Source organism: Lissotriton helveticus, chromosome 8 (genome assembly GCF_964261635.1).
Source record: "Lissotriton helveticus chromosome 8, aLisHel1.1, whole genome shotgun sequence".
NCBI classification, from domain to species: Eukaryota; Metazoa; Chordata; class Amphibia; order Caudata; family Salamandridae; genus Lissotriton; species Lissotriton helveticus.
This window is the reverse complement of record NC_136069.1, coordinates 1,038,139,447-1,038,166,439: the sequence shown is the minus strand read 5'-3', so window position 1 is coordinate 1,038,166,439 and position 26,993 is coordinate 1,038,139,447. Positions and strand designations below refer to the sequence as shown.

Below are 26,993 nucleotides of genomic sequence, written 5' to 3'. Positions count from 1 at the left end.
TCAGTCAGGCATTACCTAGGCAATCATACAATAACCCAGGTACTACACTTGCACTCATCCATTCACCCAGGCATTGCACTTGCACTCATCCAATCACCCAGGTAGTGCACTTGCACTTATCCATTCAACCAGGCACTATACTTGCACTTATCCATTCATCCAGGCACTGCACTTCCACTCATCCATTCAGTGCAGTTTACTCATGCAATCACCCAGGCACTGCACTTGCACTCATACAGTCAGGCATTTTTCACGCAGTTAAGCAATCACCCAGGCACTGCACCTGCACTCATGCAATTACCCAGGCACTATATTTGCACCTATTTATTTACTCAGGCACTGCAATAACACTCATCCTAAGATCCAAGCACTGCACTTGTACTCCTCCATTCACACAGGCACTACACTAGCACTCATCCATTCACTCAGACACTGCACTTGGACTTATCCAATCATCCAGGCACTGCACTTGGACTTATCCAATCATCCAGGCACTGCACTTGCACTCATTCAATCATACAGCAGTGTACTTGCAGTCATACAATCAGTCAGGCATTGCCCATGCAGTCATGCAATCCCCCAGGCAGTGCATTTGCAGTTATCCATTCACCCAGGTACTAGACTTGCATTTAACAATTCAGCACAGCACTGCATCTACACTCATCCAATCATCCAGGCACTGCACTTGGACTTATCCAATCATCCAGGCACTGCACTTGCAGTCATACAATCAGCTAGGTACTATGCATGCACTCATTCATTCACTCGGGCACTACCCATGCAGTTATGCAACCACCTATGCACTGCACTTGCACTCATATCATCACTCAGGCATTACTTGTGCAGTCATGTAATCATCCAGGCACTGGAGCTGCACTCATTCATTCACCCAAGCTTCACACTTGCACTTATCCATTCATCCAAGTACTACACTTGCACGTATCCATTCACCCAGGCACAGCACTTCAACTCATTCAATCATCCAGGCAGTGCACTTGTACTAATGCACTTATCTAGGCACTGCACTTGCACTCATACAATTACTCAGGCGTTGCCATGCAGCTATTCAATCACCCAGGCACCACACTTGAACTCATTCATTTTGCCATGATTTGCATTTGCACTCATCCAGTCACCCAGGCACTAACCATGCACTCATCCATTCACTCAAGCACTACCCATGCAGTCATGCAATCAGTGAGGCACTGCACATGCCCTCATCCAATCACCCAGCCACTACACTTGTACTCATCTAGGCACTACACTTGCAGTTATCCATTCACCCAGACACTGCACTTGCACTCCTCCAACCACCCAGGCAGTGCACTTGTACTAATGCACGTATGCAGGTACTGCACTTACAGTCATACAATCACGCAGGTATTACCCATGCAGTTATGCAATCATTCAGGCACTGCACTTGCACTCATCCATTCACCCAGGCACTACACTTGCGCTTATCTATTCGTCCCAGCACTAACTTGCTCTCAGCAACTCACCCAGACTGTACTCATGCACTCATCTAATCATCCACGCTCCACTCATGCACTCATTCAATCAACCATGCACCACTGATGCAGGCATTCAATCATCCATGCACCAGTCATACTGCCATTCAATCATGCATACACCAGTCATACAGTCATTGCAACATATATGCATATTTTATCTTTTTTTAACTATAAAAGGTAGTTCCATCAGGAACCTTTTTTTTTGTTTAATTTTTCCTTCTTATAATTTTAAATGTTTTTGTTCTTTTTTGTACAAACGAAAAAGGCAACTGGGACAAGAAAAATTACAAACATCTGCACTAAGTAATGTGTAAAAACTATAAAAGGGGGGAAAAATTAGCACTTGTGATTTTTCACAGCATTGCTAATAGCAGTAATAGACTGCTCACCAGCAGTTGTAACAACCCCACACTCCATGCAATAAGGGGCCATTGTGGAAAACTCTGGAGCCATATCAGTGGTAGTAGTTTGGACATATGATGGCACTTTCTGTCCAGGAATTGTTTCTGTTGCAATTGAAGTTGATGGTCCTCCACTTTCTCTTCGCTTTAGTGCAAGTTGCAGACGTTTTCATGATAGGTCTTGAGGTGGTATAACATGGATATTGTTCCACATGAATACCTTTTATTTGTCCCTCTAGAGAGGGTCTTACCACAGTTGGTGCATTGCACTATTTTCTTCACTGTTTTAGATTCCACGGATGGGATTTTAAAAAGTTCCATGCTACACTGGCTCTCTTTTGTGGAGGCTACTCTTCTTCTAAATCATCAGTCTCCACCTCCTCCACATCTTGGTCCTGTGGTTGTTGCTGCTGACCCCCATCTCCTTCCTGTGTTGCCATTTTTGATGTAAAAAATGGCAAAAACTCTCCACACCAAGATAGATCCACCTGCTCAGAATAAAGTTCAATGAAAGAAGATTCAAAAAGGAGGTGTGGGTGTGTATTTCTTATTCATTTTGCTGAAAACTATATTATCCAATGATATTCCTTGCTTTACTGGCCATGAGATCTTCACGATGACCGATATGTTCGCAGTGGCCGATATGTTTGCCGTTACAGCGCGGAAGCGGAAATTCCAAATAGAAGCAAAACCAGTACTTATATTAGTATGTTACTGAACAGCTACAATGTTTACAATATATTTATAGTTGTGTTTCTGAGTCCATGAAAAACATGCGGTATTCACGATTAACGGTGTCACTGCCACTTCCGGTGTGGCCGTGAACTCAGGAAAAGCTAAGCAAACGTTGTTTTGTACAAACATTATTATGAAAAGAGAACTTTAAAGAGAACATCACTAAACAACTGGTATCAAACACCAATTAAATATGTGTTTTAAAAGTATCTCAAAAACATGCGGTATTCGCGATAAGCAATGTCACTATAATTATTTGTAAAACCACAGAAATGTTAAGTAAAAGTGATTTTGTTAAACAATAGATAGAGAGAGACACCTTTAAAGAAGAGAGCAGTAAACAACTAGTGCCAAACATCAATGATAATAGGTCTGTATATGTGTTTTAGAGTTTCTATAGAACACTCAGTATCCGCAGATATCAACTTCACCCCGATCACTGGAATCTCCGCGAATACAGTAAAATACTAAGTATAAGTGGTTTTGTACAAAAAACATTATAGACAGACAATTTTTAAAAAAAGATCACTAAACAAGTACTCTCAAAGATTACAAATACTTGGAATTTGCTCAAACTAAGTAACAATTAAACAGATGTTATACTGAAGAAATGTATTTTACAAAAAGCTGTAAATTCACTGCAAAAAAAACAAAAGGTTACAGGGAGATTATAGTTAGCAAATAGAGTTCAAAAAAATCAAAGGAGTTCACTAAAAAAGACAAACATTACAGGGACATTATAGTTTGAAATTAGCATTTAAAGACCTTAGAAGTTCACTGAGAAAACCTAAGGTTACAGGGACGTTATGGTTAGGAAATAGAGTTTAAAAAACGTAGAAATTAATTGAAAAAACCAAAGGATTCAGGGACGTTAGAGTTAGGCTGGCATTTCACTCCATTATGCATATCGAGCGCTGTGCAGCCCATGAAGAAGAGGCCCAGAGCAAGCTGCATCTGAAAGCCAGAAGGCGTGAGCGCTGAGTGTGCCCTCTCAAATGCTTTCGGGCACCTTGTTTACACACACATATATATATATATATTACCTACTGGCGGTCGCCAGTAGGTAGTTATAGTTACGACCTATTTTCCATAGGAAATCCGCAACATTCTATTTGCAATACCTTTGGCACCGATTGTTGAATCTTCGCAAAATTTTACAAACTCTACGGCCTGAACTGCTAAACGGAATTACACCAATTACACAAACACACAAGCACACAAGCATTCACCCTTGTTACCCCAAAACCCATACCCACCCTAAATCCTAAAAATTCCTTACTACCCAAACACCCACACCCACCCTGAACCCTAAACCCAAAAATAAACTTGCCACCCCAAAAACCATACTCACCCCAAACTCTAAAAACCCTTAGCAGCCAAAAACCCATACCTACCCAAAACCCTAACATTACCCTTGCCATCCGAAAACCCAAATCCACCGCAAACCCCTAAAAATTCCATTGCCACCCTTAACCCCAAACCCACCCTAAGCCCTAAAAGTTCCCTTACAACCCAATACCCCCTACCCACCCTAAACCCTAAAAATTCCCTTGCCATACAAAAACCCATACCCACCCTAAAAACTAAAAATACCCATTAAGCCCAAAAACTCATACCCGCCCCCTACCCAGAAAATGTGCTTGCACCCAAAAACCCATACCCACCCTAAATACTGGAAAAACTCCTGTCGCCCAAAATCCTATACCCACTCTAAACCCTAAAATGACCCTTACAACACAAAAACATAACCCACCCTAAACACTAAAAATTCCCTTGCCACCCTTAAACCCATACCTATCCTAAACCCAAAAATTCTTCACATCCCTGAACCCCATATACTCTTGCCCACCATAAACCCTAAAAAAAAATCTTTCAAAACACTAAGGGCCAGATGTAGGTAAAATCAAATTTACGAATCCTTAATAGCAAATTTTACCGATTCGCTATCAAGGACTCGCAAAATTGAATGCAGGTAGAAATTGCCAAAATATTACCGAATCCTTAATATTCCATAATAGCCAATCGCAAATCGAGATTCGCTAATAAGGAATACCTACCCATTCATTCCTATGGGTTAGGAGGCCCATAGGAATGAATGGGAAGATATTCACTATTTGCGATTCGGTATTAAAGAATCGCAAATAGCGGGCGCTATTTCAAGGGTGCCAGGGTGTCAAAAGGACACCCTGTTGCACCCTGAAATGTATATGTCACATGTCGCACACATACATGCCCTAAGGGCATGTATGTGTGCCACATAGCACTTTAAAAAAAGCAAAAAAGTGCATTTTTAGAGGAAATCGCTACTTACCCCCAACTTGAAGTTGGTGGTAATTAGCGATTCCTTAAGGCTAAAGTGCACTTTATTTTGAGCTACTTACATTGCATTTAAGGAACCGCAATTTGCGATTCCTTAAATGCAAGAGCAAAATAAGGAATCGTAATTTTGTGAGTCCTTATTTTGCTAGTAGGTTTCAACTCACCTACATTGCTCGCAGCCAAATAGCGATCGCAAATGCTGAATTTCAGCATTAGCGCTTGCTATTTGGCCACCTACATCTGGCCCTCAATGCTTTCATGCTTACATGGACTTACCTTGAAACTTTAACAACGAATATGCTTTTACCGTTCATGCCTTTATGACGAAATTTGTTGTAATGGCATGCATGATAAAGGCATATTAGTTGTGAAGACTTGCGTGGTAATGACATACGTGGTAGTGTCGCATGTGTGGTAAAGCCTGAGTGGTAAAGGCATGCGGGGTTCTGGCTTCGTTGTAAAGGCTGTTTCCCATGTTTTCATAAACCAATTTAAAAATCAATCCGCAGTGATATGTGTAATGTATTGTTGGTAGCCAAGTAACTTGGATCTTATTACAATGAATTACATAATTTAGGTATTATTAATAATATGATCAAAAAACACCCCATCTACCTTCATCTTTACATTTATAACACATGATGTACAATACCTTTTGCGTCAAGCTGATTCATATTCATATGACATGTATATGAATTTTTAACGAATGGTCTATAAAATAGAAACAGGGAGCAGCTGTTCCATGATATGCCTGTGCAGTTGGACCCCCAGACGTCCCAAACATCCATTTTATGGCTAAAAAAAAAAAATTAAGTGTGTTCACACATTATAATCATGCATTTCATGTTGCCTACACAATACAAAAGGATATGTGACTTCTCTAGCAATCTACTGGGGATGGACAACCAGCCGAGAGTGTTTTCAGTTTTGATTAGTTTCTTCACTACTAAGCTGCCGCTTAACTCTTAGCTACAGAGATACTTTACTGTAAGCATTATTACCTGGCAAGTGTTTAGTGAACCACTGATGACTCTTACTACCTGGAAGGTACAATGCTATGTTGGGCTGCCTTCCCACTGAGCCTTCCCTCCATGGTAACATGCCATGGTGGGAAGGCTGGGGCAACATAATTCAGTCTGCAGTAGGAATACATCACCTTGCTTAATGGTTTCCTGTAACTAATGAGGATTAGATAACAGGGTACAGTTGAGAGTAGAGTATTTCACCTTTATAAAATGTAAAAATCCCCAAATGGCCCATATGTTTGAAGAGTGCTTTAAAGTGTGTATGCTAGAATGCAGCCTTTGGGTGGCCACCAGTCTTGTTGAGAAGTCACAATAACACAGCTCTCTCTCTAGGAGGCAACATACTGTGAAGTCTCGGATGTAAGGATCAATCACGGATGTATGTCGTTACAACGCATGCTTTTACCACGCATGCCTTTACAACGCAGATTTTACAACGCAAGTCGTTACAACGACTTGCGTTGGGGGGCGCTGGATAGGGAATAGTTTAATTTACTATTCCAACTCCAGTCCCCGTGGATAGTAGGGAAGGTGTTGGATAGTAAATTAAACTATTACCTATCCTACAGCGCCCTCCAGCGCAAGTCGTTGTAATGACTTGCGTTGTAAATCCTGCGTTGTAAAGGTACTGCGTGGTAAAAGTTGCGTCGTAAAGGATGTTTCCCATCAATCACGCCCAAAATAGCTACAAAAAAGTTTTAAGACCAGGTGGATGTAGTGCTTTTGTTTATCCAGGTTCACATGTATTTTGGTTGATCAAAGGCTAACAGATAAACAGTGAATGGTGAAAAGGTAAACCAAGCCCATGTACTTCATGACAGCATTACAGTTAACACAATAACGTCAGATGTTCTAGTTATTTAATATCAGATACGTTTAGGAACAGAACCTTTGTGATATCTTCATTATTAGGGAACATCTTCCAAAACACAAGCATGAAATTTGTCATATCTAACGTTGGCTGGTGAGTGCAAATCTCATTACTTTTTTACTCTGGTTCTGAGAAGCTTAGGCTTCTGTAATTGTTTTTGTAGGGTGCCAAATATTTTCTATGGCCAGACACTAGAAGTAAGGGGGGACAAATACCATTACAAAATATCTGCATCTTTGCTACATTTATTAACTTTCTCTTTGTTTATCTAGATCATTTGAGACCTCCAACAGCTGTTTTGTCTCTGCGGCATTCCACTAATAAGGAACTTGTAGAATGGCTAAGACAACTGGGAGCTGATCCAGGCACTGTTGAGCAGGTAACCTTTTCTAGTCCAGAAACCAATTGCCTTGTAATCAATACCCTAACTTTTTTAAAACTCTATTGCAAATATGTTTGTGGAATATTCACCATCCACAATGGGGATTTCCACAGCAGTGTTATGCGTGTATTAAAGGCAATAGGAAAAAGGCTCAAATTTTCTCTTAACATATTCAGCACCTTGAAATGTAAACGCCTTGGTAACATGGCAATGTGAAGATTTTCATATTTTTAGTTGTGTACTCTGTATTCAATCCCCCCCCCCCACACACACACACCTAATCCCCCCAGTGAGTATTCATCTCCACAAAAACAGTATTGGGGAAATGGCTGCATTAGGTAAGAAGGAGCTATGGAAGAGCCATGCATAACACGTTTCTGATTTTCCTGCCCCATCTCGCATAGCTCTCCAACCCCTCTATTTTCACCCTACACAAAAAGCAGGGGCCACTGCTGTATTAGGGTAAAAGGCCGCACCCCCTCCCCAAGACTTAATTCTTAACTATTACTTATTTTTTTAAATGTGAAAGTACTGTGTTGTTTGGAGCTTCTGACCCTTGATCTGTGCAAGGTCAGGCAAAAGCAGGCACTTTATCTCTGGATTTACCTAATTTCAGTCATGATCTTCTGCACCCTGCAATAAACTTCGCACAAGGCCACTCCCATTCTTATTAAAGCCATAAACGATTACATTGTTTTGGAAGTTATTGGCACAAAATTTAGCCTCTCAACTTTATTGGGGTCATAAATCATCTGGCATGAATGGCTGTCACAACGACACATGTCACTCATTTGACATCATAAATCACATCTCATGTCATAAATCAAGTAATAAATCAAAAATTGACAGAGTGCCACTGGATTGTTACCAGGTCATAAATGATGCCATAAATCAATCATCCAGTAATATTGCTGCCTTGTGTTACAGTGATAAATCAAGTCATAAATCACTAGGACATTTGGTGATGTCTGTGAGCTGGAGTTTTTCCCCTTCTGTGTGTGAGTGGGGGGGGGGGCTAATTCCACAATCTTGTAGGCCCAACTAGCTCCCTTTGCTTATTCTGTGTGATAGGCCCAATGGCAGCCTGGACTTTGTTCCGCTGCGCAGGTCTCGAAAATAAGTGGCTGGGCCAGGGGGGCCTGTAGACTTATATAGGGTTCTTATCAGGGCGCGGGAAACCCTCAGGGTAGCTGTAGCGCCATACAAATGCAATAAATAATAATAATAATAATAATAATAGGGTTCAGGCGCCCCTGGGGAGAAATTCAAGTCTTGTCACCATTTTTCTTTGCTCCCCCTTCTTTTTGGTCCTTTCATGGGGTGCACTTCCGGCCCTATTGTTCTTGGGCAATGGCGCTGTTGAACGTGCCGGCCCCTTAGCCCTATTCGGGAGTGAGCCTCTGCTTGACTGCAAGGCCACAGTCTCCTGTGATGCAGTGCAGCCTCGCTTATTGAAAACAGCCGGGACGCTTTAAGCTTAAGCTCCGTATCCCCGAGGCTGTTTGTCAATCAGCGAAGCTGCACTGTGTGCTAGTGCAACCCCACCCACTTCGGAACTCGTCACATGGTAGGGTGGGAACAAACCTCCGTGTCCCCACCTCGTCCTGGGAGGCGTTGGGAAATGTGGGAAGAGTTACACATGAGGCTCTGGACCGAAGGAGATCGTAGCTTACAGCTGCTGAAAGTTGGTGTTTAAGGCAAGTGAGGACAAACAAACAAACAAAAAAAAAAACAGGCCTTGAAACGGGCCTCTAAAGGGGCTTGATTTATTGCCTTTCACTTCAATCGCTATCAAAAACTTTAAAAAAACAGTATATTTATATATAACTCTAACCACTAGTATATGTAGTAGACCTTTGAACTTACTACCAGGGACGGCCTTAGGCATGTGCAAGCTGTGCACCTGAACAGGGCCACCAAACCCCAGAGGCCACCATGCCATTATATATATCCTTAATATAATAATCCTCTAAAGATGGATACCTATTTGCGTAGCGGCCCCTGGCAGGGATTTGGCAGCCTCCGGCTCTGTTCCACTTCCAAACACCCTGACCCCCCCCTCTTCACTGGCCTCCGCGCTTCGCCCCGCCTGGACCCCATCTTCCGGGGTCCCCCACCTACGCTCCCTGCCCAGGGCCGCCATGAGCCTAGAGCCGCCCCTGGTACTACCATTCCTATGAGTTTAGAGTTTATTCGTTTGTATCTCTTCCTTGAGTGACTTTACACAGGGCTTTAAGTGGGATGAAAAAACTGGGGGTCTCTCAAAGGGGCGTGGCTTTAAAACACGCTAAAAATCTGTGTTTATCATATATGCCGCCCAATTTGTATTTTACTTTTTCTGTCATTTCATCCAGACATATGATACAACAAGTAACATCATACCTACAACAACTCAGGACTATTGGCTTTGTCAATGGTTATTAGTTGCATAAGATAAATAAGCTGCAACCAGAGGCGCAACTAGAGCCAAATTTCAGGGAAGGGGGGGCGAAGAACATTTTTTGGTGGGGGCTGAATCTTTAGTTACTCAATAGGCAGAGTGGCGGTGCAGGGGCTCTTAGAACGGGTAACACAACAGCAAGGCCTCATTAACATTCAAATGGTCTTTTAAAGACCTTTGAAGTGCTCGGGTGCAGCTGTGTGTGTGCCTGGGAAGCTGTCTCATCCCGGGCAACCACACACAAGGGGGTGGGGGGGTTGCTGAAGCCCTTTGAGTCCAATGGGTGTTGCACACCTGCCTGTAACTATGGCTTGTTACATATAATATTGAAAAAGCTTCTACGTAAAGCCCTGGTGACACTACCTACCCCAATATTGCTGCTCTTGCGTTTCAAAAAGAGAAGGCAAATCCAGAAAGAAAATTACTCTTTAAAGGATTTCCCTTCCCCTACAACTCTGGCCTGCCATGACGTCATGCTGTAACATCTCTACTTGTGAGAAGTGAGTGGTGTGAGCAGCGCACATCAACTTGCCTGCTGTCTCGAAACGGGTCTCTATTGCGCTCTGTTTTGCGCACTGGCACTTTTTGTCTGGAAAAAAAACAGTCCGCGTGTGCCAGGGCGCAAGACAGAGCCCGATAGAGACCCGTTTCGAGGCCTCCTTTAAAAAACTGCCGGTGCTCAGACCTGGTGAGACCCGGCACACTTAAAGCCCTGACTTTACAACTTTAACATTTGCAATTTTTTTCTGTGTGTATCTCTTCCTTGTGTGACTTTACAACTTGTACATTTGCATTTTTTTCTGTTTGTATTTCTAATGTAACTCATGTAATCCAAAGTCCTTATGTAACGCAACTGGTTCTTTTGTAAAGCGCTCTGACAAATTCGGGTAATGTTCACGCAAACAAAAATTGCATTCAATGAAAATAAAGTAAAAAATAAAGACTTGCGTAGATGGCAGCATAATTCTGTTGTGTGATTTCTGCTCCTATTTGATGCATTGCTGCACCATGTTTACTCACCACAAAGTTAAACGATTTAAAAATTGTTACATAGAAATGATCACACTGGATAGATGTGCTGCAGCTTCCACAGACGTTTGTACAGTCTGGTAATGTCTGCATACCATTTTTTAAATTATTTACCTTTATGGTGAGTGAACATCAGTGCTGGCTTTACCGCATCTGGCGTTGAGCTCTAGTGCTGTGCTCACAAATAACGTATGGGTTTAAAAGCACCAGCTGCAGAGTTCCATATGTGTCCAGCGTTTTCAAGCAACAATAAAAATATCATAATAAAGCTGGTGATTAACACCTTAGCCGCGGCCGTTATTTCGCGGCAGTGCAGTGGTTCGGCGGAGTGGGCGGGGCCGCGTCTGCCGTTGGACGTTCGCAGCACCAGTGTGGTAGTGCTCGCGACGCCCAACGGCCGACGGCAGCAGGGAAGGGGTTAATGTTCCAGCTGGCGGGAGAAGAAGTTTTGTCTAGTGGCAGTTTTGACTCATCATAAAGTTACGCAGTGTTGATATGTGACCTGCAATGAACTTGGACCATGAAGATGAGAGAACTGTATTTTATGTGGATAGCTCAGTGGGTTACTGCTTTTGTCACAGAGATCCTATTCTCACTTGCATTTCATAGGTAACAATCCAAATATAGCAGTGACCTATAAACTGTAATCAAAGAGCTGTATGCAAACTGCAAGGTATAGGTTAGAATGTTATGTTTTTCCCTAGCCTTTCGTTATCCTAATGGTGCAAAAAAGAGGTTAGTGTGGGGTAGAAATACATTCTTATTACTACTTCAATCCCAACCACTTTAGTAATGTTTACATCCTTCTCTATACCAAACACTCTTCAAACAAACTGCCTACTAGTGTGGATGCCATGTGACTCTCACACCTTGAGGTCCTCATTGTCTTATGTAACATTTCCTATAGACTGATTTACAGCCGTATGGTTAATTGTCTCCATATAATGTGTGTGTTGTAAAGTGCTCTGACACCTTAAACTGGTATGAATAGTGCTATAAAACAAATGAAATACATGTGAGCGGGACAATGGAAAAAGGAGGAGCACCGTTGGAGGGTACCATCCATCCCTCAATCTATGTAGCAGGTCACAGGGGAGGGGGGCAGGGCAAAAGGATTGTCGCATTTGGCACCACCAGTGCTAAAGTGGGCACTGGTGAACATGGCATTGTGAGCAGATGTTCCTTTCAACAAACACAATGTGTTGCTCAGCTGGAACGAGTAGAAGAGGTTAACATTCCCTCCCATCTTTTCCTTCCTGATGCAGTTAAAGGGTATGCGCAATGCACCGTCCCATGACTGTGCACCACACTGCAGTGTTAGTGGGGGCTGCAGGAATGTGTTTCTATTGCCCGTCTGCTGTTGAGAGTGATGTGACATCGAAGTGCGTGAGGGTTGGGAGAAAAGAGGAACAAAGGGGCATATTACCAAGCAATAGCGATAATTATCGCTATTGCTTGGTTAGAGACAAAAATTTATCGCTGAGCTGTGGCGGTTTTTATCGCAGATAAACCTTGGTATTACCAAGGTTTATCGCAAATGCGATAAAAAACGGCCGCAATGCATGAATATCACTGAAAAGTCAGCGATATTCCTGCATTACCGAGCTAATGCTCTTAGCCATGTTATCCACCTCCCATTGGATAACATGGCTAAGAACTGCTCAGGGCAGGTGTTAGCTTTTGGAGATATTCGCGCTTAGCGCGAATATCTCCAAAAGTCGGTAATAGGAGATAGCGATGTTAGCGACTGTTTCCAGTCGCTAACATCTTGGCACGCCCACTTTGCATGTCATTAGTGATAAATATCACTGACATGCAAAGTGGGGCCCAAGATGGTCGCTATCTCCTACTAGCTGTCGCTAACTGGTGTTAGCGACAGCTAGGTAATAGGGAGATAATTTTATCTCCGCTTTCTTGGCTTTTGAAGCCAAAAAAGCAGAGATAAACCCCCTTGATAATATGCCCCAAAGTGTGTAAGGAACAATGTGCTGCAGTCCGAGCCAAGAGCAGCACATTGCATCTGTTTCGTGCTGCAAGTGATACAATCTTTCCATTTACATCTGCTAGCAGTCATAAGGACATGACCGAATGCAGAACTCTCAAGTTTCTAAGGCCCATGCCCAAGCAGCTCATCCAGTTCAAGTTTTTTACTTGCATTCTTCAACTTGGTAATAAATTAGCCCATTATAAAATTGGGACTACAAGTCTCAGATTACTAAGGAAATATCTGGCCTCGATAAGCTATGAATGCAATGTTAAGCATATTTTTATTGGCGTTTAATCATAAGAACACAAAAACGCATACAAGAGCAAAAATCGGTACATGAGGTACCCATTTGGACATCTCAGACTCCACTACGTTGCCATGCCAGTTTAGCTGTTAACATGTAACACATGACGACATATCTTGTTGTACGATTACAACAGGATAACAACATACTGGTGACAATTTCTTCATAATACTTAGGTTCAGAGGGGCCTCGTGTTACATAATGATGAATATTCCTCTGTCCATACAAATTTAGCACTCTACACATGGATTATATAATGAAAGTTAGAGATCTGGGCCCATTCAAGCCAGAGTGCGAATAAGTAAAATTGAAAGGTGCAGATAATACTGAATTTTAAAGAAAAGCAACTAAAGAAACAATAATAAAACAGTCCTGAGGGTCTGAACACCAGGGAAACATATAGGGACCCATTTTAGTTCCTATGGCTCCCAGGGTCCCAAGGTGCATGTGATGGTATGCTAGGGATAAGGGAGAGGAAGGCGTGTCGGAGGCAACTCAGCTAGCTGATGGAGCAAACAAATATTCAGGGTGTTCCACGGGGACTGCCCCTCTTCATTGCTGCGCCATGTATTTCAGATTAGCTCCCTGTTCAGCCTCCCTAGGAATCAAATCTATATATCACAATCAGAAAGGCTTCTACTGATCATCCATTACCACCTCAGGGGGGGTCCACAGCGGCCTCATATCTCCCGAGATATGGCTCTCCCCCCCTTTTTCTTGCGCCAGCGCTGATTACAGCTGCCGTGCGCCAAGCACACACCTTAGCGCCATAGTGCTAGGGTGTGTGCATTAGTCTAGCATAGGTTTTGTACACAAAGTATACCCTTTCTGTACAAAATATGATGCCCGGACATACTGCAAAGTTTTTCCCACTTTGTATGCGTGCGGCACAGTGCAGCACGCATGCAAAGTCAGAAAAAGAAGGCGACATTTCTCCTTCTGTGCACCTACTTGAAAACGGCGCAGGTTTCACACCCTAAACCACTTTATTTAGTAAATTGGATTTAGTGTGAGAAGCCTTGGGTGGGTGCATGGGAATGCCCATGTTCCACCCTTGGTACACCCCATGGCGCACAGTAAAGCGAAGCGCCATGGGTGTTGTGTGACAGGGTGGGAGCAGGAGAGCGCCATATCTTCAGAGATATGGCTCTCTCCTCCCCTTTTCCTTGCACCGGCGCTGATTACAGCTGACGTGCGCCAAGCACTCACCTTAGCACCATTGTGCTAGGGTGTGTACATTAGTCTAGCATAGGTTTTGTACAGGAAGGATACCCTTTCTGTACAAAATATGATGCCCAGACACACTGCAAAGTTTTTCCCACTGTGCACAGTGCAGCACGCATGCAAAGTCGGAAAAGGAAGGAGACATTTCTCCTTCTGTGCACCTACTTGAAAAGGGCGCAGGTTTCTCATGCTAAACCTAATTTACTTTATTTAGTAAATTGGGTTTAGTGTGAGAAGCCTTGGGTGGGTGCATGGGAACTCCCATGCTCCACCCTTGGTACACCCCCATGGCACAAAGTAAAGCGAAGCAGCGATATGCACTGCTTCGCATTACTTTGCTAGAAAGTAAAAGCGAAAAAAAAGATTTTGCACTGATTTGTGTCACTTTTGTGTGGCAAACAGCGCAAAATCTCAGTAAATCTCCCCCATTGTGTCCTTGAGTCATCTAGTAGGATGAGTTCTACCAGCTGGTAACAATCACTGTGATCAAGCCTTCCGCCGTCCAGTCCGATAACTGTTGTCTCGTAAAGGGAGAACGGGGGTCCCGATAGAGTAACCCTACCAGTGGCAAGTCTGGAGCATATAAAGAGGTCTCAGCTGTTCTCTACAGACTTCTCCACCAGCACTGAAGTGCTACTCTCAACAATGTTCCCGGTTGAGGAATGACCACTTTCGGATCGAAGAGTTTTGCTAACAAAAGCCCCTGTTTGCCACCCAACCCAATTGACCCCAACGTCTCAAGGCCCCCGCCATCCAACCACTGGGCCAACCACAGGAGTTGGGCTGCCAAATAATATAATTCAAAATCAGGGGCTTCCAGGCCACCCTCCCCCAGAGCTCTCTGGAAAATTGTCAGGGAGAAGTTGTTGCGTCCTCCATCCCATATCAACTCTCGGAGTAGAGTAGCCAAGTGATTAAACCATGAGCACGGTATTGTGATGGGCAGGTTGGCAAAAAGGTATCAAAGTCGGGGCAGCATAAGCATCTCGGATAAAGAGATACAAGCCATCACTAGCAGTTTCAACGAGAGCCAGAATTGGACGTTGGACTCAAGAGAACGTTACTTTCTTTAAGATCATCTAAGGCATGGAAATAAAATTGTAAATTGATACTTGTATAGCGCACTACTCCCCGCAAGGGTCTCAAGGCGCTTGTACGAATACCGCTGTGGAACCCATCCTGGCTTTCCCTGTGAGGTGTCCACTCCTGGGCACCCCCCAGGTGGAGGCCAGGCATCCTTAGCATTGTGGGGGCTGTTGTGGAGATTAAGCAAGCTATTGCCCAGAGTTGCAAAGTGGGACTCCATGATTGGAATAGGCACCGAGGCTAGAATTATCAGGTCCGTGGAATTTTTGAGCTCAAGACCCGCCGAGTCGGGGAATTGAACCCTGGTCCCGGGCTAGATCTCTGCATCAGGGTCTGCCGCTCTAACCATTGAGCCACACTTCTCCACACTTGAATCGGAAGGACGAGGTGACCAGGTAAGCCCCTGGGGCATTTTATGCAGCAGTGCCTCCCCTGTAATCATGGGCAATACGTGCATTTAAGTCTTATTAAGCCAGAGGCATCACATCACTGAGAAATCATCCAGTCGCATCATTGCATTTTCAGCCCTTCAGCCATCTGCGAGGTACAGCAATAGGTCATCGGCATATAAGAAAATCATGTGTTCTCTGCCCTCTATGACCACCCTATGACTGGCACCTCTCTGTAGTAAGAGCTCTGCCAACTGCTCAATAGCTAAGGCAAACAAAAGGGGAGACAGTGGCACCCCTGTTTGGTGGCCGAATGCACTCCTTACTGGGCAGTAACAACTTGACCTGTCTTGACCCTTGTCACAGGGTTGGTGAATAATAGGCAAACCATTTTATCGAGCCATCTCCCAGCCCCATCATAATCATGACTGCATGAAGAAAATGCCACTGCAGCGAATCAAAGGCCTTTTCCAGGTACACTGATATGATAAGGGCTTCTGGCTAGAGCTCAATATCCTGATGATAGATGGTATGATATAATTGGCAGAAGTTCCTGGGGTAGGACCTGTGTGGGATAAACCCATTCTGATCATCATGAACAAGACCAGGCATGTGGGGGAGCAATCCCACTGATCTTAACCCCTTCGACGCTCATGACGAGCTGGGCTCGTCATGCAGTAGCCTCCTGCTACGCTCATGACGAGCCCAGCTCGTCATGAATAATGGTAATCATGATTTTCCAGCACAGGGGAAAAATCCCCATAGCATTCAAAAGGTTAAAGTCCATGTTTAACATGGACAGGGGGGAGAAGTCTGACGCGTGCCTAATGTCTTTGTCTTGGGAAGAGGGCCACCTACGCATCCCTGGTCGATTCTGGCAGAGAGCCAAGGTGTAGTGACTAAGCGTATAAGACCTCTAATCTAGGGGCCAAGGCGGGAGTAAATGTAGCATAGAATTCAGTGGTTTTCCCAGCAGCCATAGTTTTGAGGGCAGAGCGGATCTTCTGAACTGTCATAGGGCCCCCCAAATCCTCCAGCAGGACAGGGTCATGTTTGTGAAATGGCAACGGTGCCAGGAACTCAATGAAGGTCTCTGGTAGAATCACCTCGGGGGCTGGTAAAGAGTTTCATAATTTTCACAAAAGGCTACGTTAATAGCCCTGAAAGAATGAAGCAATGTTTCCTCTTTGGATAAAATCTGAGTAATGGATGTTCCCTTCGACTGTGGGCGAACCACCCAGGTCGGAAGCCTACCCGATCGACCAACCTCCTCATGGACTTTAGTAAGGTAATCTTGCAAGTCAAGGCACCCAATCTATTACCAAAGTCATGCAGACTATGTTCGAGAGACGTAAGTTCCCTATCCAGCACCTTCCTGACCTCAACAGATTCCCCCATGCAATGACCTCTTACCACAACTTAAACACTTCCCACTCAACAAGGGGGCCCGTGGTGGAGCCTTGATTAAATTGAAAACATTCAGAGATTGCTGTGTGCAGAGAATACCTGAAGCAGGTATCTTCCAAACATGAGGGGACAAAATCACCGGGTGGTCGGCAATAGGACGGAACATCTAAAACAGCGGGCTGCAGTCTGATAGTGAGTGCCCTAAATATTCGGTATCAGTCAAAGATGGGCTATGGATGTCAAGCAGACAAACATATTGAGTCGTGTATGTAATCTATAGAGAGGGGAGTAGTAAGACTGATCTTGTTCTTGTCCATGGTGCATTCTCCATATATCTGAGAGATCCCAATGTCTCACCCAGTCCTGAAAGCCCTCCGAGGTCATATATGCCAGTGCTTCTCTTATGGGAGGCTTAGACCTATCCCAATGAACATCAACCACACAGTTAAAATCGCCACCTAAAAAAAATAAGATAATCTGCTATCAGGGATGACAAAGGGATGGACAGGGAACAGATGAAGGGGACCTGGTCAATGTTCCGAGCATATACGCTGCCGTGTGTGACCTCTCTGCCCAACAGTCTACCCTTAACCAGAATATAACAGCCCTCTGGATTAATAATGTGATGTATAAGTTCAAGAGGTTCCTGTCCAGATTCACAGCAATGCCCCCGAGAATAAGCCGAGTAGGACGTAGCATAAAGTTGGCACCGCCACCTACGTAGCAAACGGGTTGCCTCCTCCGCAGTAAAGTGGGTCTTCTGTAAGATCACAATTTGGGCTTTTATCCAACACAGGTACCAGTGAATATTGTGTCGCTTGGATGCAGACCCCATGCCCCTAATATTCCACACTAGTCACTAGATCCAATGGTCCTCTCTTTATATATCGATGGTACAGTCAACGCATTTATGTTCTTGTGTAGAATCCAAGTAGGGTCTGGGGAGCAATAGATATTCATACATTAATGATACTATTGACTGTACCATCGATATATAAAGAGAGGACCATTGGATCTAGTGACTAGTGTGGCGAAGGAATCTGAAGGCCATAGTGTATAGGGGGTTATTTTGTATAATAATTTTGCATAATAATTGTGTCTGCTATATTAATATGTCTATGTTTCTATGTTTCTGATGTACTAAGTTAGATAAATGATACAGTACCTGTCTAATTGCTTATAATGATTTTTTTATTAATTTTTATGAATACCTGTTTCTCTATTGTACTTGTTCAAAGATCATTCGTTGAAATTTTAAGTCATTCTGTGTGTATTCTAATTTTTATTAAAAAGATTGTGAACGTTCAATTTTAGTGTGGAAATTAACTATTTACCAGTACTGGGAGTGATTGGCTTGTAACTACAGTAGAAAGAATGTATGAATGCCTAGACTGATAGGGTTTAAATACATAGCGAATCTCCACGATAGTGGTTTTACCCAGGGATTTTTCTCTGACTAGTTGTCACTGTATCCTGTTCCCTGGTGATAGTGGGGTACACTCTCTCTCTAGATATCTGGCTGGTGGCTGCAGTTTAGCTGGGAGAGCTCCAGCTCGAGGCACCCCCAGCCGTAATTTCCCCAGGAGGCCCAGATGCCAGCTGCGCACCTACATCACCGCAGGTCACAGCACCAGGGGTGTTTGTTGGTTGTGCCGTGGGTGGGGCTGCAGGGGTGGCCCACTTCAATGTCATCACCGGGGGAGGCTACAGGTATGCCGGTCATCCGTGTGCGCAGCGTGCTGATTCCCATCAATGCAGTCCCTCCAGTTGGGCAGGGAGTAAAGGCAGGCCACACCATCGCTCAGGCCAACGAGGCAGAGAGAGGACCGGGGTCCCCTATTCAACCGCGCAGCACCCCTTGTAGCCCACGGCCCAGCGCAGAAGACACATATTATTCAGATCTCAGCTGCAGGCCCAGGACGAAACAAGCTTCCTAATACCAGGTATGGACACGGCCAGGTCTCACCACAGGAGCAGGCCAGCCTCTGCTATGGGCCATCAGGTTTTTACTCGCGGCACCGGGGGCCCCAGCTGGCAGCGGTATTGTGTCCAGGGCACAGGAGCACGTGTGTCACAGACACTCAATGCCAGGGGAACACAGGATTAGGGCAGATCAGGTAGGGCGGCTGCAGAGCTCGGGATCAGAGTGACCAGTCGCCATCTTGCTCAGTCACACCCCCAAGCTACTCATGCTAGGGGCAACTGTGCTCCCTCATGGAGGCAAATTTAGAATTTGATCTTACACCTCACTATCTTCAAACTTCACCAACTGCCACTGACAAAAAGAGCCAGGCCTCCCAGCTGCATGCATTGTCTCTCCCCCAACCTATAAAGGAAAAATGCAGATGCCTCCCTATTTTCACCAACCACCCTCATCACCTATACATTTTCCGTTTGGCTTTTTATCTCCAATAGAAATAACACAGTTATGTTGGGCTGTTTTTGCATGTGAAGTGTCTAAAGTTCAACCATGTAACTCTGAATTTCCAATCCCTGCGCACTGTTTCCAATTTGTTCTGTTTGAATTTCATGCAATAACTTGAGAAATTCCACATTATATGTTTGAACTTTTAACACTTCGCAGACACAAACCAGGAATTCAGTCCATCATGCTACTCTCCTTCAACTCCCTTGTTAATCCCTTAAAACAGAAACATTAACAACTGGCGTAATGCAACCTGTCCTTACCTTCCTTTTCCACTTTGACAAAGATGAATGGAATGGTACTCCATCGCCCCTATTATGTTTTGATGAACTGGAAATTGCGCAGTCGGCTTTCTGGCTTCCACAACACTCAGGTTCAATAGACCCAACCAATGTAGAGGAAGCAGATAGAGGAAACCTGGAAAGTTGTTGTATGTCACATTAGCATCACAGAGGTCCAGGTTCCACTTCTCGCTTCTTTGGAGGCACATTCACCCAAATGCAACATTGTTTTTCCTGCTCTAGTTGCTTGTTGTTTCTTTAGAAGTCTATGATGTTTAATGGTTGGATTAATGTCACTCCATTAAATTTCCTTACAGTTTCTTGAAGAAGATTTCACACTCTATAATATTCTCCACGACATCACGAAAGAAGACTTAAAACAGATGAGAATACGGTAAATTGTGTAACGCAGACTTTCAAAATGATTTCCTTTCTTCAAATCCATGTAAAACGATCCATATAAGATTCAGAAACATTTGAAAATATTTAGTAAGGAAATTTAGATAAGCGTGATATGAGATTTCTAGATATCTTTCCCTCTGCCTATAACCCTGCACTTTTATTGCCCCAACTAGATCATCCCTTTTCCTCATGTATATCCCTGTATTGAAGCATGGTGAACAGAAAAGGAGATTTAATAAGCACTGTAAAGAGAATTATGATTAGTGCACTTAGCTTTATGTAATTTATTTTTAATTTAACATTTCCGTCTGTATTTATCCATATCTATTTTTTGGCCATCTTATTGGTATTTATCTATATTAATTTTGTTTTTTGAGAATAAATGGTGTCGTAAAATGGTATATATCCACATTTACCGAACTGATAAAATGCGTTCATACTTTGATGCCTCCTGCATTTAACCAAATTAAGCAGCCAAATATAGTAAATCACTAGACCCACAGGTAAATATCAGCATTATAATACAAATGTCTGTTAACATATGCAGTATTTAGGGAAATCTCAACCTGTTTTTAACTCCTCTGTAATTATGGAAATCTCTACCTGTTTTTAATTCCCCATGCTATCTGCTGATTGATTGTGCAGGAATATTATGAAAGACAGCATGAAGAGTCACTCATAAGAAGCACAATTTTCCGTTTATTTCTGCTTTAAATAAAAACATTTTGTTTGCTGTCTGTATTTATCTGTACAATTCAGTAAACATGGTAAACTGTGAGCCTTAATTATGAAAGCCAAGAGAATATTATTTTTCACAGTATATTTATATTCAGACTAGATGTATCTTGTGAATAGCTATGAAAAATGATAAATGTCTGTTTCACAGATATGTCTGATAAATGCAATGTATACTAAAAACCATAATTAGAAAAATATTAAAAGGGCTCCTGCCATCCATAAGCCTTATTTGAGCATCAGGGGTGTTCCGGATAAATTGGGAGTTCTAACAGTGGCCCATTCAACTTACCCAGAACAGTTTTCTAATGTCAGAAATCATTCTTTCCCATGTATGATAGTAGTACATTTATAATAACATCTATATGAGGTAATGTTCTTCTGTGGAGTTTCCTGCTGTCTGAGCAGTGCTTAAACCAAGTTCGATGTCAATGGAGTGCCAATGAGTGTGCAGATGGTTTAAAGGTTCTCTGCAACTCTAGTGTGAGGTCTCAGTCCATCTGCCATATCGAATACCTTTGCGTATATGTTACAATCGTCAGGGAAAAAACTTCCTTCAAGACATAACCAATGGATAGCTTAGGAATTTGTTATGATTTCTCATGGAACCAAGCCTGGTGCTATGGCAAATTCAATTCTGTATTAGTCTCAGGACTATCCTTTCCAATTACCTGCACACTCTCAGGACCTGATTCACAAAGGACCTCCGCATTCATGGTTTGGGTCCCACAGAATTCTCATTGCAGAAATTCCGCCCCGAGTGAGGACACTCCTTCAGACTTTTGGCCTCCCCAACTAGTGCAGAGTCCCTTTGTGAATCAAGCCTACAGTGTGTCTTAAACTGTTCCTATAGAGAAAATAATTTGCTCCACGCTCATACTGGCCTGAACTGAATCTGCTTTATAATTTGACAACTGATGCTGCATGCATACAATCAAAAGGCTACTAGCTCGTAACAAGAAGCAGCCACTTCAGTTACATGTATGCCAGTTTTGAAAGCATAACTCTTGCTGTTTGCCAGGAGCTTATTTGGTTTTGTGTGAGTCCCAACCTCTGAAGTCCAGCCCTGAGAAAAGTAAACAAGGGCATTGGCAGGACATAAAAACATATTCAGAGCTGGCAAACCTATGAATAGCTGCTAGATCCCTTATCCCAATGGGCCTCGGTGACACAGCACTGGCTGCATCATTGATACTATGCCCCTGGCATCGCTTATAAATATCAAGTCCTACATTAAAAAATATCGTACTACAAGATGTAGAGTTTATTTCTGTTAACTCCAATTCTGCAATATTTTTGGAGATGATATTTAGGACACAATATAATGGTAAACCACTGTGAAAACAATTTTCTGATACCATGCTCCTTCAACCCACTCTTTGGTCTTTCTCTCTTCTCTAAAAAAGAGCCCTTGATCCAGTCAATTGTAGCCAAATACTCTTGTCAAAGGTGATGTTACCCGAGATAAATAAAAACTTGTTTTGTTAAACTGGGAACAATTTCAATTTTGATGGGAGAAAGGTTAATTAAAGGGCATAGGCATCAGTTCGTCTAACAAATATAAAATATTGTTCATCAGAATTTAGCCACATTGACATGGGAGGTGGAATGGAATTAGTAAAATTTAATAAACTTAATCTTGTTTTGTGGGCCTAAGAGACTGATAGGAATTTATTTCCCAGGTTAAGGTATGGCTTTGGCAACGTTTGATAACGTTGTAAAAATCGGGTATAAGAAGTCTGAGATCATTCACCCATGCAGTTTGTTTGGGGCCCCTCAGATAAGGTGTTCAGATTGTGTTACGAATTAAAAATTTCCACTGTAAAAGGCGTTTTGATTTCCCAGATATTAGATATTAGATTAAATAGATATTAGAAACTATCACTGAGTATGTTTACCATTTACTGCACAATATTGGCTGGCTCTTAGAATTCGGAAACCCCAAATAGGGTTGCCTTAGAATCAGAGGTTTCATGCTGACAGGATAAGGACACAGTTCTGTTCCTGACCCTGTTAAAGCTACATGTTTGGTTATCCCCCAGATTTGCTTGACATTTAAATAAAACTCAAACTACTGTCAATCATCTCAATATGGGATAACTTGAAATATCCACCTTTAAGGAAATTGACTTCAGTGATCCTTGTGGGTTCAAAAATAGGGGCAGCTTACTCATGGTTGTTTCTTTCTCTACTTATTCAAATCCTAAGATTATCTCCACCTGTGAATGATCCTTGAGCAATTTTAACTTCAGTGCCGTCAAACTGATTTTAGGTTGACAAATTCTTATACTTTTGCTATTCTGAATCTTCTGGAGTTACTGGCTCAAAGTTCTAACAATACCTTTTTGATAATACTCAAATCACCATAGATAGAATTGTAGTGGGATAGGTGGCAAGATCATTTAAAGAAGATTCCAAAGATAACGTCTAATTCTGAGACTGTCTATTTTTCAAAACATTGTTAAACATATTTGCTTAACTAGATCAAAGATGTCTAAATTGACTCTCTTGGAAGATTCTTCTTGTTAAAGGTGCAAATTGACCTAAGATATTCTCACGCCCTTGTTGGTGGTGAGTGTGGCTGATGTGCATTAGAAATGTTTACTAAACAGGATCCTTTTACTTTTGCATCAAGAAGTCATACTGGGCTCTTCAGTGTAATCTTCAATGATACCTATTTGCTAGTATCACAGTGTCTTTTTGTGGCAATGGCTCATTAAAGCTATTATCATCACAAGAAACCTGCGGCCATATGTATGAAGCCAAATTGACTTTGCAAATGCCGAAATTCGCAGAATTTTGGCGTTTGCGAATGCAATTTGGCCTAATAGTATGTATCAAGGGAATTTGCTAGCAAAATAAGGAATCGCAAATTTTGCAATTCCTTATTTTGCGATTGCATTTAAGGAATAGAAAATTCTGCGATTCCTTAAATGCAATGTAAGAAGCCAAAACATTTCGCAAATTGGCCTTAAGGAATCGCACATTACCACCAACTTCTAGTTGGTGGTAAGTTGCGAATTCCTTCCAAAATAATTTTATTTTCACTTTTCAAAGTGCCATGTGATGCACAGACATGCCCTTAGGGCATGTATGTGCGCCACATTTGCACCCATGCAGATTTCAGGGGTGCAACAGGGTGTCCTTTGGACACCCCTGCACCCTTGAAAATATTCACAATTTGCGATTAGCAAATTGTGAATCGCAAATTTCCCCTTCATTCCTGTGGGCCTCCTGGCCCATAGAAATGAATGGGAAATTATTCCTTAATTGCGATTAGCAATTTGCTAATCGCAATTAAGGAATTCTAAGGAATCGCTAAAAAATAGCTAATTTCTTGATACATACCATTTTGCGATTTCTAAATAGCGATTCCTTAAAAATCGCTATTAAGGAATCGCAAAAGGGTATGTTGATACATATGGCCCTTACTGCTTAAAAGTTGGAAATCTGACTCTAATGTTGGTATAGTTAATCAGACGTTGACTATGGCCTTGTAGGCCCTTTTGGAAAGGACTTTATTTCACAGCCAATAAATATACAAAGCAGTTATTAAAATATATGGTGTTCATCTCTGTTTTTAGGACTAAGAATGTTAAAGCCAGAGGGATATTTTAGTAAATCAGGACAGTTGTCATCTCATTTTATCTTCTGTGAAATAGTATTGTGTTCGTCTTCTTCCCTGTGTAATGTGTTGGCTATATCCCTCCATGTTTTATAGTTCTTGGTTTATGTATTTATACATTTGTTCTTTTGTTATGGATGCTTTGATTGTTTATTATGTTGTTTGTACCATACCTGGTTTCATAAGGTGATTTACTTTACTCTTTGGTTCTCACTTAATAAAGGTGTAAACTTTGGAATAATAGTTTTGCCTCTGTAAAGGCAAGTGATTGTCAGCAAAGTGTATAGAGTGCGCCTCGTAGCTACCATGGAAATTTTAATAAATATGTTTCATATATATTTTCATGCATGGTTAATTATTCATGTAAGGATTTATGTATGCAAATGTAAAATGGTTACCTGCTGTCCTGCAACTGTTTCAGAATGCACTGGTCCTTGCCTTATGTATAATGCACAGACCGTTATTATTTTTATTTGTTAGGTTAACAGGTTCTTCTATTTTGTTGCTGGTATGCCCTGGAATCACTTTAGGATCGTTTGTACGTGTCTTGCCAAATAGCTGCTTGATATAAGAGGTCTGAGCTTTATATTGCATAGTTGCTTGTTAGATGTCGCTATATATTGGGAGGAACAAGTATTCTAATAATGTTTTTCTTTATTATATTCTAGAGGTGGAATTCTATGTAGAATCTGGAAGGCCATATTGAAGTACAGACAACACACTGGCGAGGTGCTACATTCAGACTATCATATATCTCAATGCACAGAAGTTGTGCTTGAGTGAAGTCCGTACATTCCAAGCATTTCTTAAATTATTTTAATTTTTGTACAATGTATATATATATATTTGTTTTTTGAAAAGGTCAGTGAATGTAACTATTTTTAGGAAAAAAAAGAAGTAACAATGTACAATAGAATACAGTTTGAACTGTGCACCATCCACCCCTATGCTCCCTTACTTGTAACAGACAGTATTGGAAAAGTAGCTCTCACAGTGTCCTTTTCTCACGCAAGAACACTATAAAATTCTGCGGACACCTACAACACTGTAGCTCACAAAAGTAAATAACCTATGAAAATTGGAATTTGTGTAAACTATTAAATGTTTAAAATGCCATTGCCTCTGCTTTTGTTTGTTTTCTGTGAATAATATAGTACTTGTGTTAAAACCTAGTTTATATCAAACATTGCACATCTGAAGGGGATTAATATGCTCCAGCTAATTCTGAAACCATAGCCTTCTAAGACAAGCCCTTTTCAAAATAATTCAATTCATGTACCTTAAAGAAATGTATAAAGGTACCTAGACAATCTGTCTGAGTGTAATTAATTTGCAGTTGCAGCTGTAAATACAATCATAGTTGCTATATCTGTGTCAAGTGTCTTTACAGGCCAGTATGAAAGGAGAAGAGTTTGATCTGATTGACATGGGATTGACTTTTGCACAGGCCTATCTGCTTCTCAGATGCACCACCTAGTGAGATATTACCCTAATTTACTCAAAACTAGTTCACCTCTGCCTATTGTTGGATAAAATGTAATGTAAAATGTTTGCTTGCTCAAATAATTCATACATTAAATTACAGGACCTCACATCCCTAAAACTTGGTGAACCTCCCTGCTGTCCACTTACAAATGGTTTCTACTGGATCCATTTGCTGGTATATCAGTTTAGGACATGCGCTGAATTAATGAAGAAAATATAGATTTGTCGTTTTTCCACAGTGCACTGGTTAACAAAATTTGGATTTTGTAAAACGCTATGATTCTAGATTGCCTCTTTTATTACCTCCTCAAAGCAACAACAAAACAGAAAATGTGGAAATCCTTGACATTCCACTATCAATACACACCCAGTGCCTACTACTATCTATAGTTTTAACCTGCTGCAAAGAAACAGAAACCCAGAAACTAGAATTAACTCTAGAACACATATCCAAAATAATGTTCATCCTTCAATGCTTCTTCATATACCTGAAGTGGAATTCTCAGACACAAACACCTCAATCCAACTTGAAATCCTTTATGCAAAACAAACAACAAAAAAGAATCAATACAATCATTAGGTTGGGTTAAAAGGGGGTGATAATCTTGGCCTTTGTGTCTTTAATAACATTTTGATCATCTACCCACCAGACTGTGGAAACTATACATTTTATGGCAAGACACGAAGGCGTACATGAAGCTACTTTAATTTCATTTTAGTCGACAACCCACTGCTCCCTCAAACAGCTTAAAATAAACATTCTGAACAAATATTCACCCGACCAGTTTGCCAATCACAAAATATCTTGCAAACTACTATCCAAAAAGAAGACATTAGAAATTGATACCCCTTTTACTGAATGTGTACCAAACAATCTGATGTCGCTCTATGCCCCTCTATGACTTATTTAATTCACCTTGACAAACTGAG

At 42.0% G+C, this 26,993-nt stretch overlaps 1 protein-coding gene across 2 annotated transcripts in view; it reads left to right on the top strand.

The window, feature by feature from the left end:
• The window catches only part of MAP3K15 (mitogen-activated protein kinase kinase kinase 15), a 1,227,172-nt gene extending 1,201,478 nt beyond the window's left edge, over positions 1–25,694 (top strand). The window contains exons 27-29 of one of the 2 annotated variants that reach the window (XM_078657886.1): positions 7,135–7,241; positions 20,134–20,210; positions 25,247–25,694. In XM_078657886.1, the coding sequence (XP_078514012.1) occupies positions 7,135–7,241; positions 20,134–20,210; positions 25,247–25,361 (299 nt within the window). In that variant the 3' untranslated portion in view covers positions 25,362–25,694. The remainder of the gene's footprint in view (positions 1–7,134; positions 7,242–20,133; positions 20,211–25,246) is intronic. The other variant, XM_078657885.1, reaches the window with a different exon arrangement.
• Positions 25,695–26,993: the final 1,299 nt, after the last annotated feature.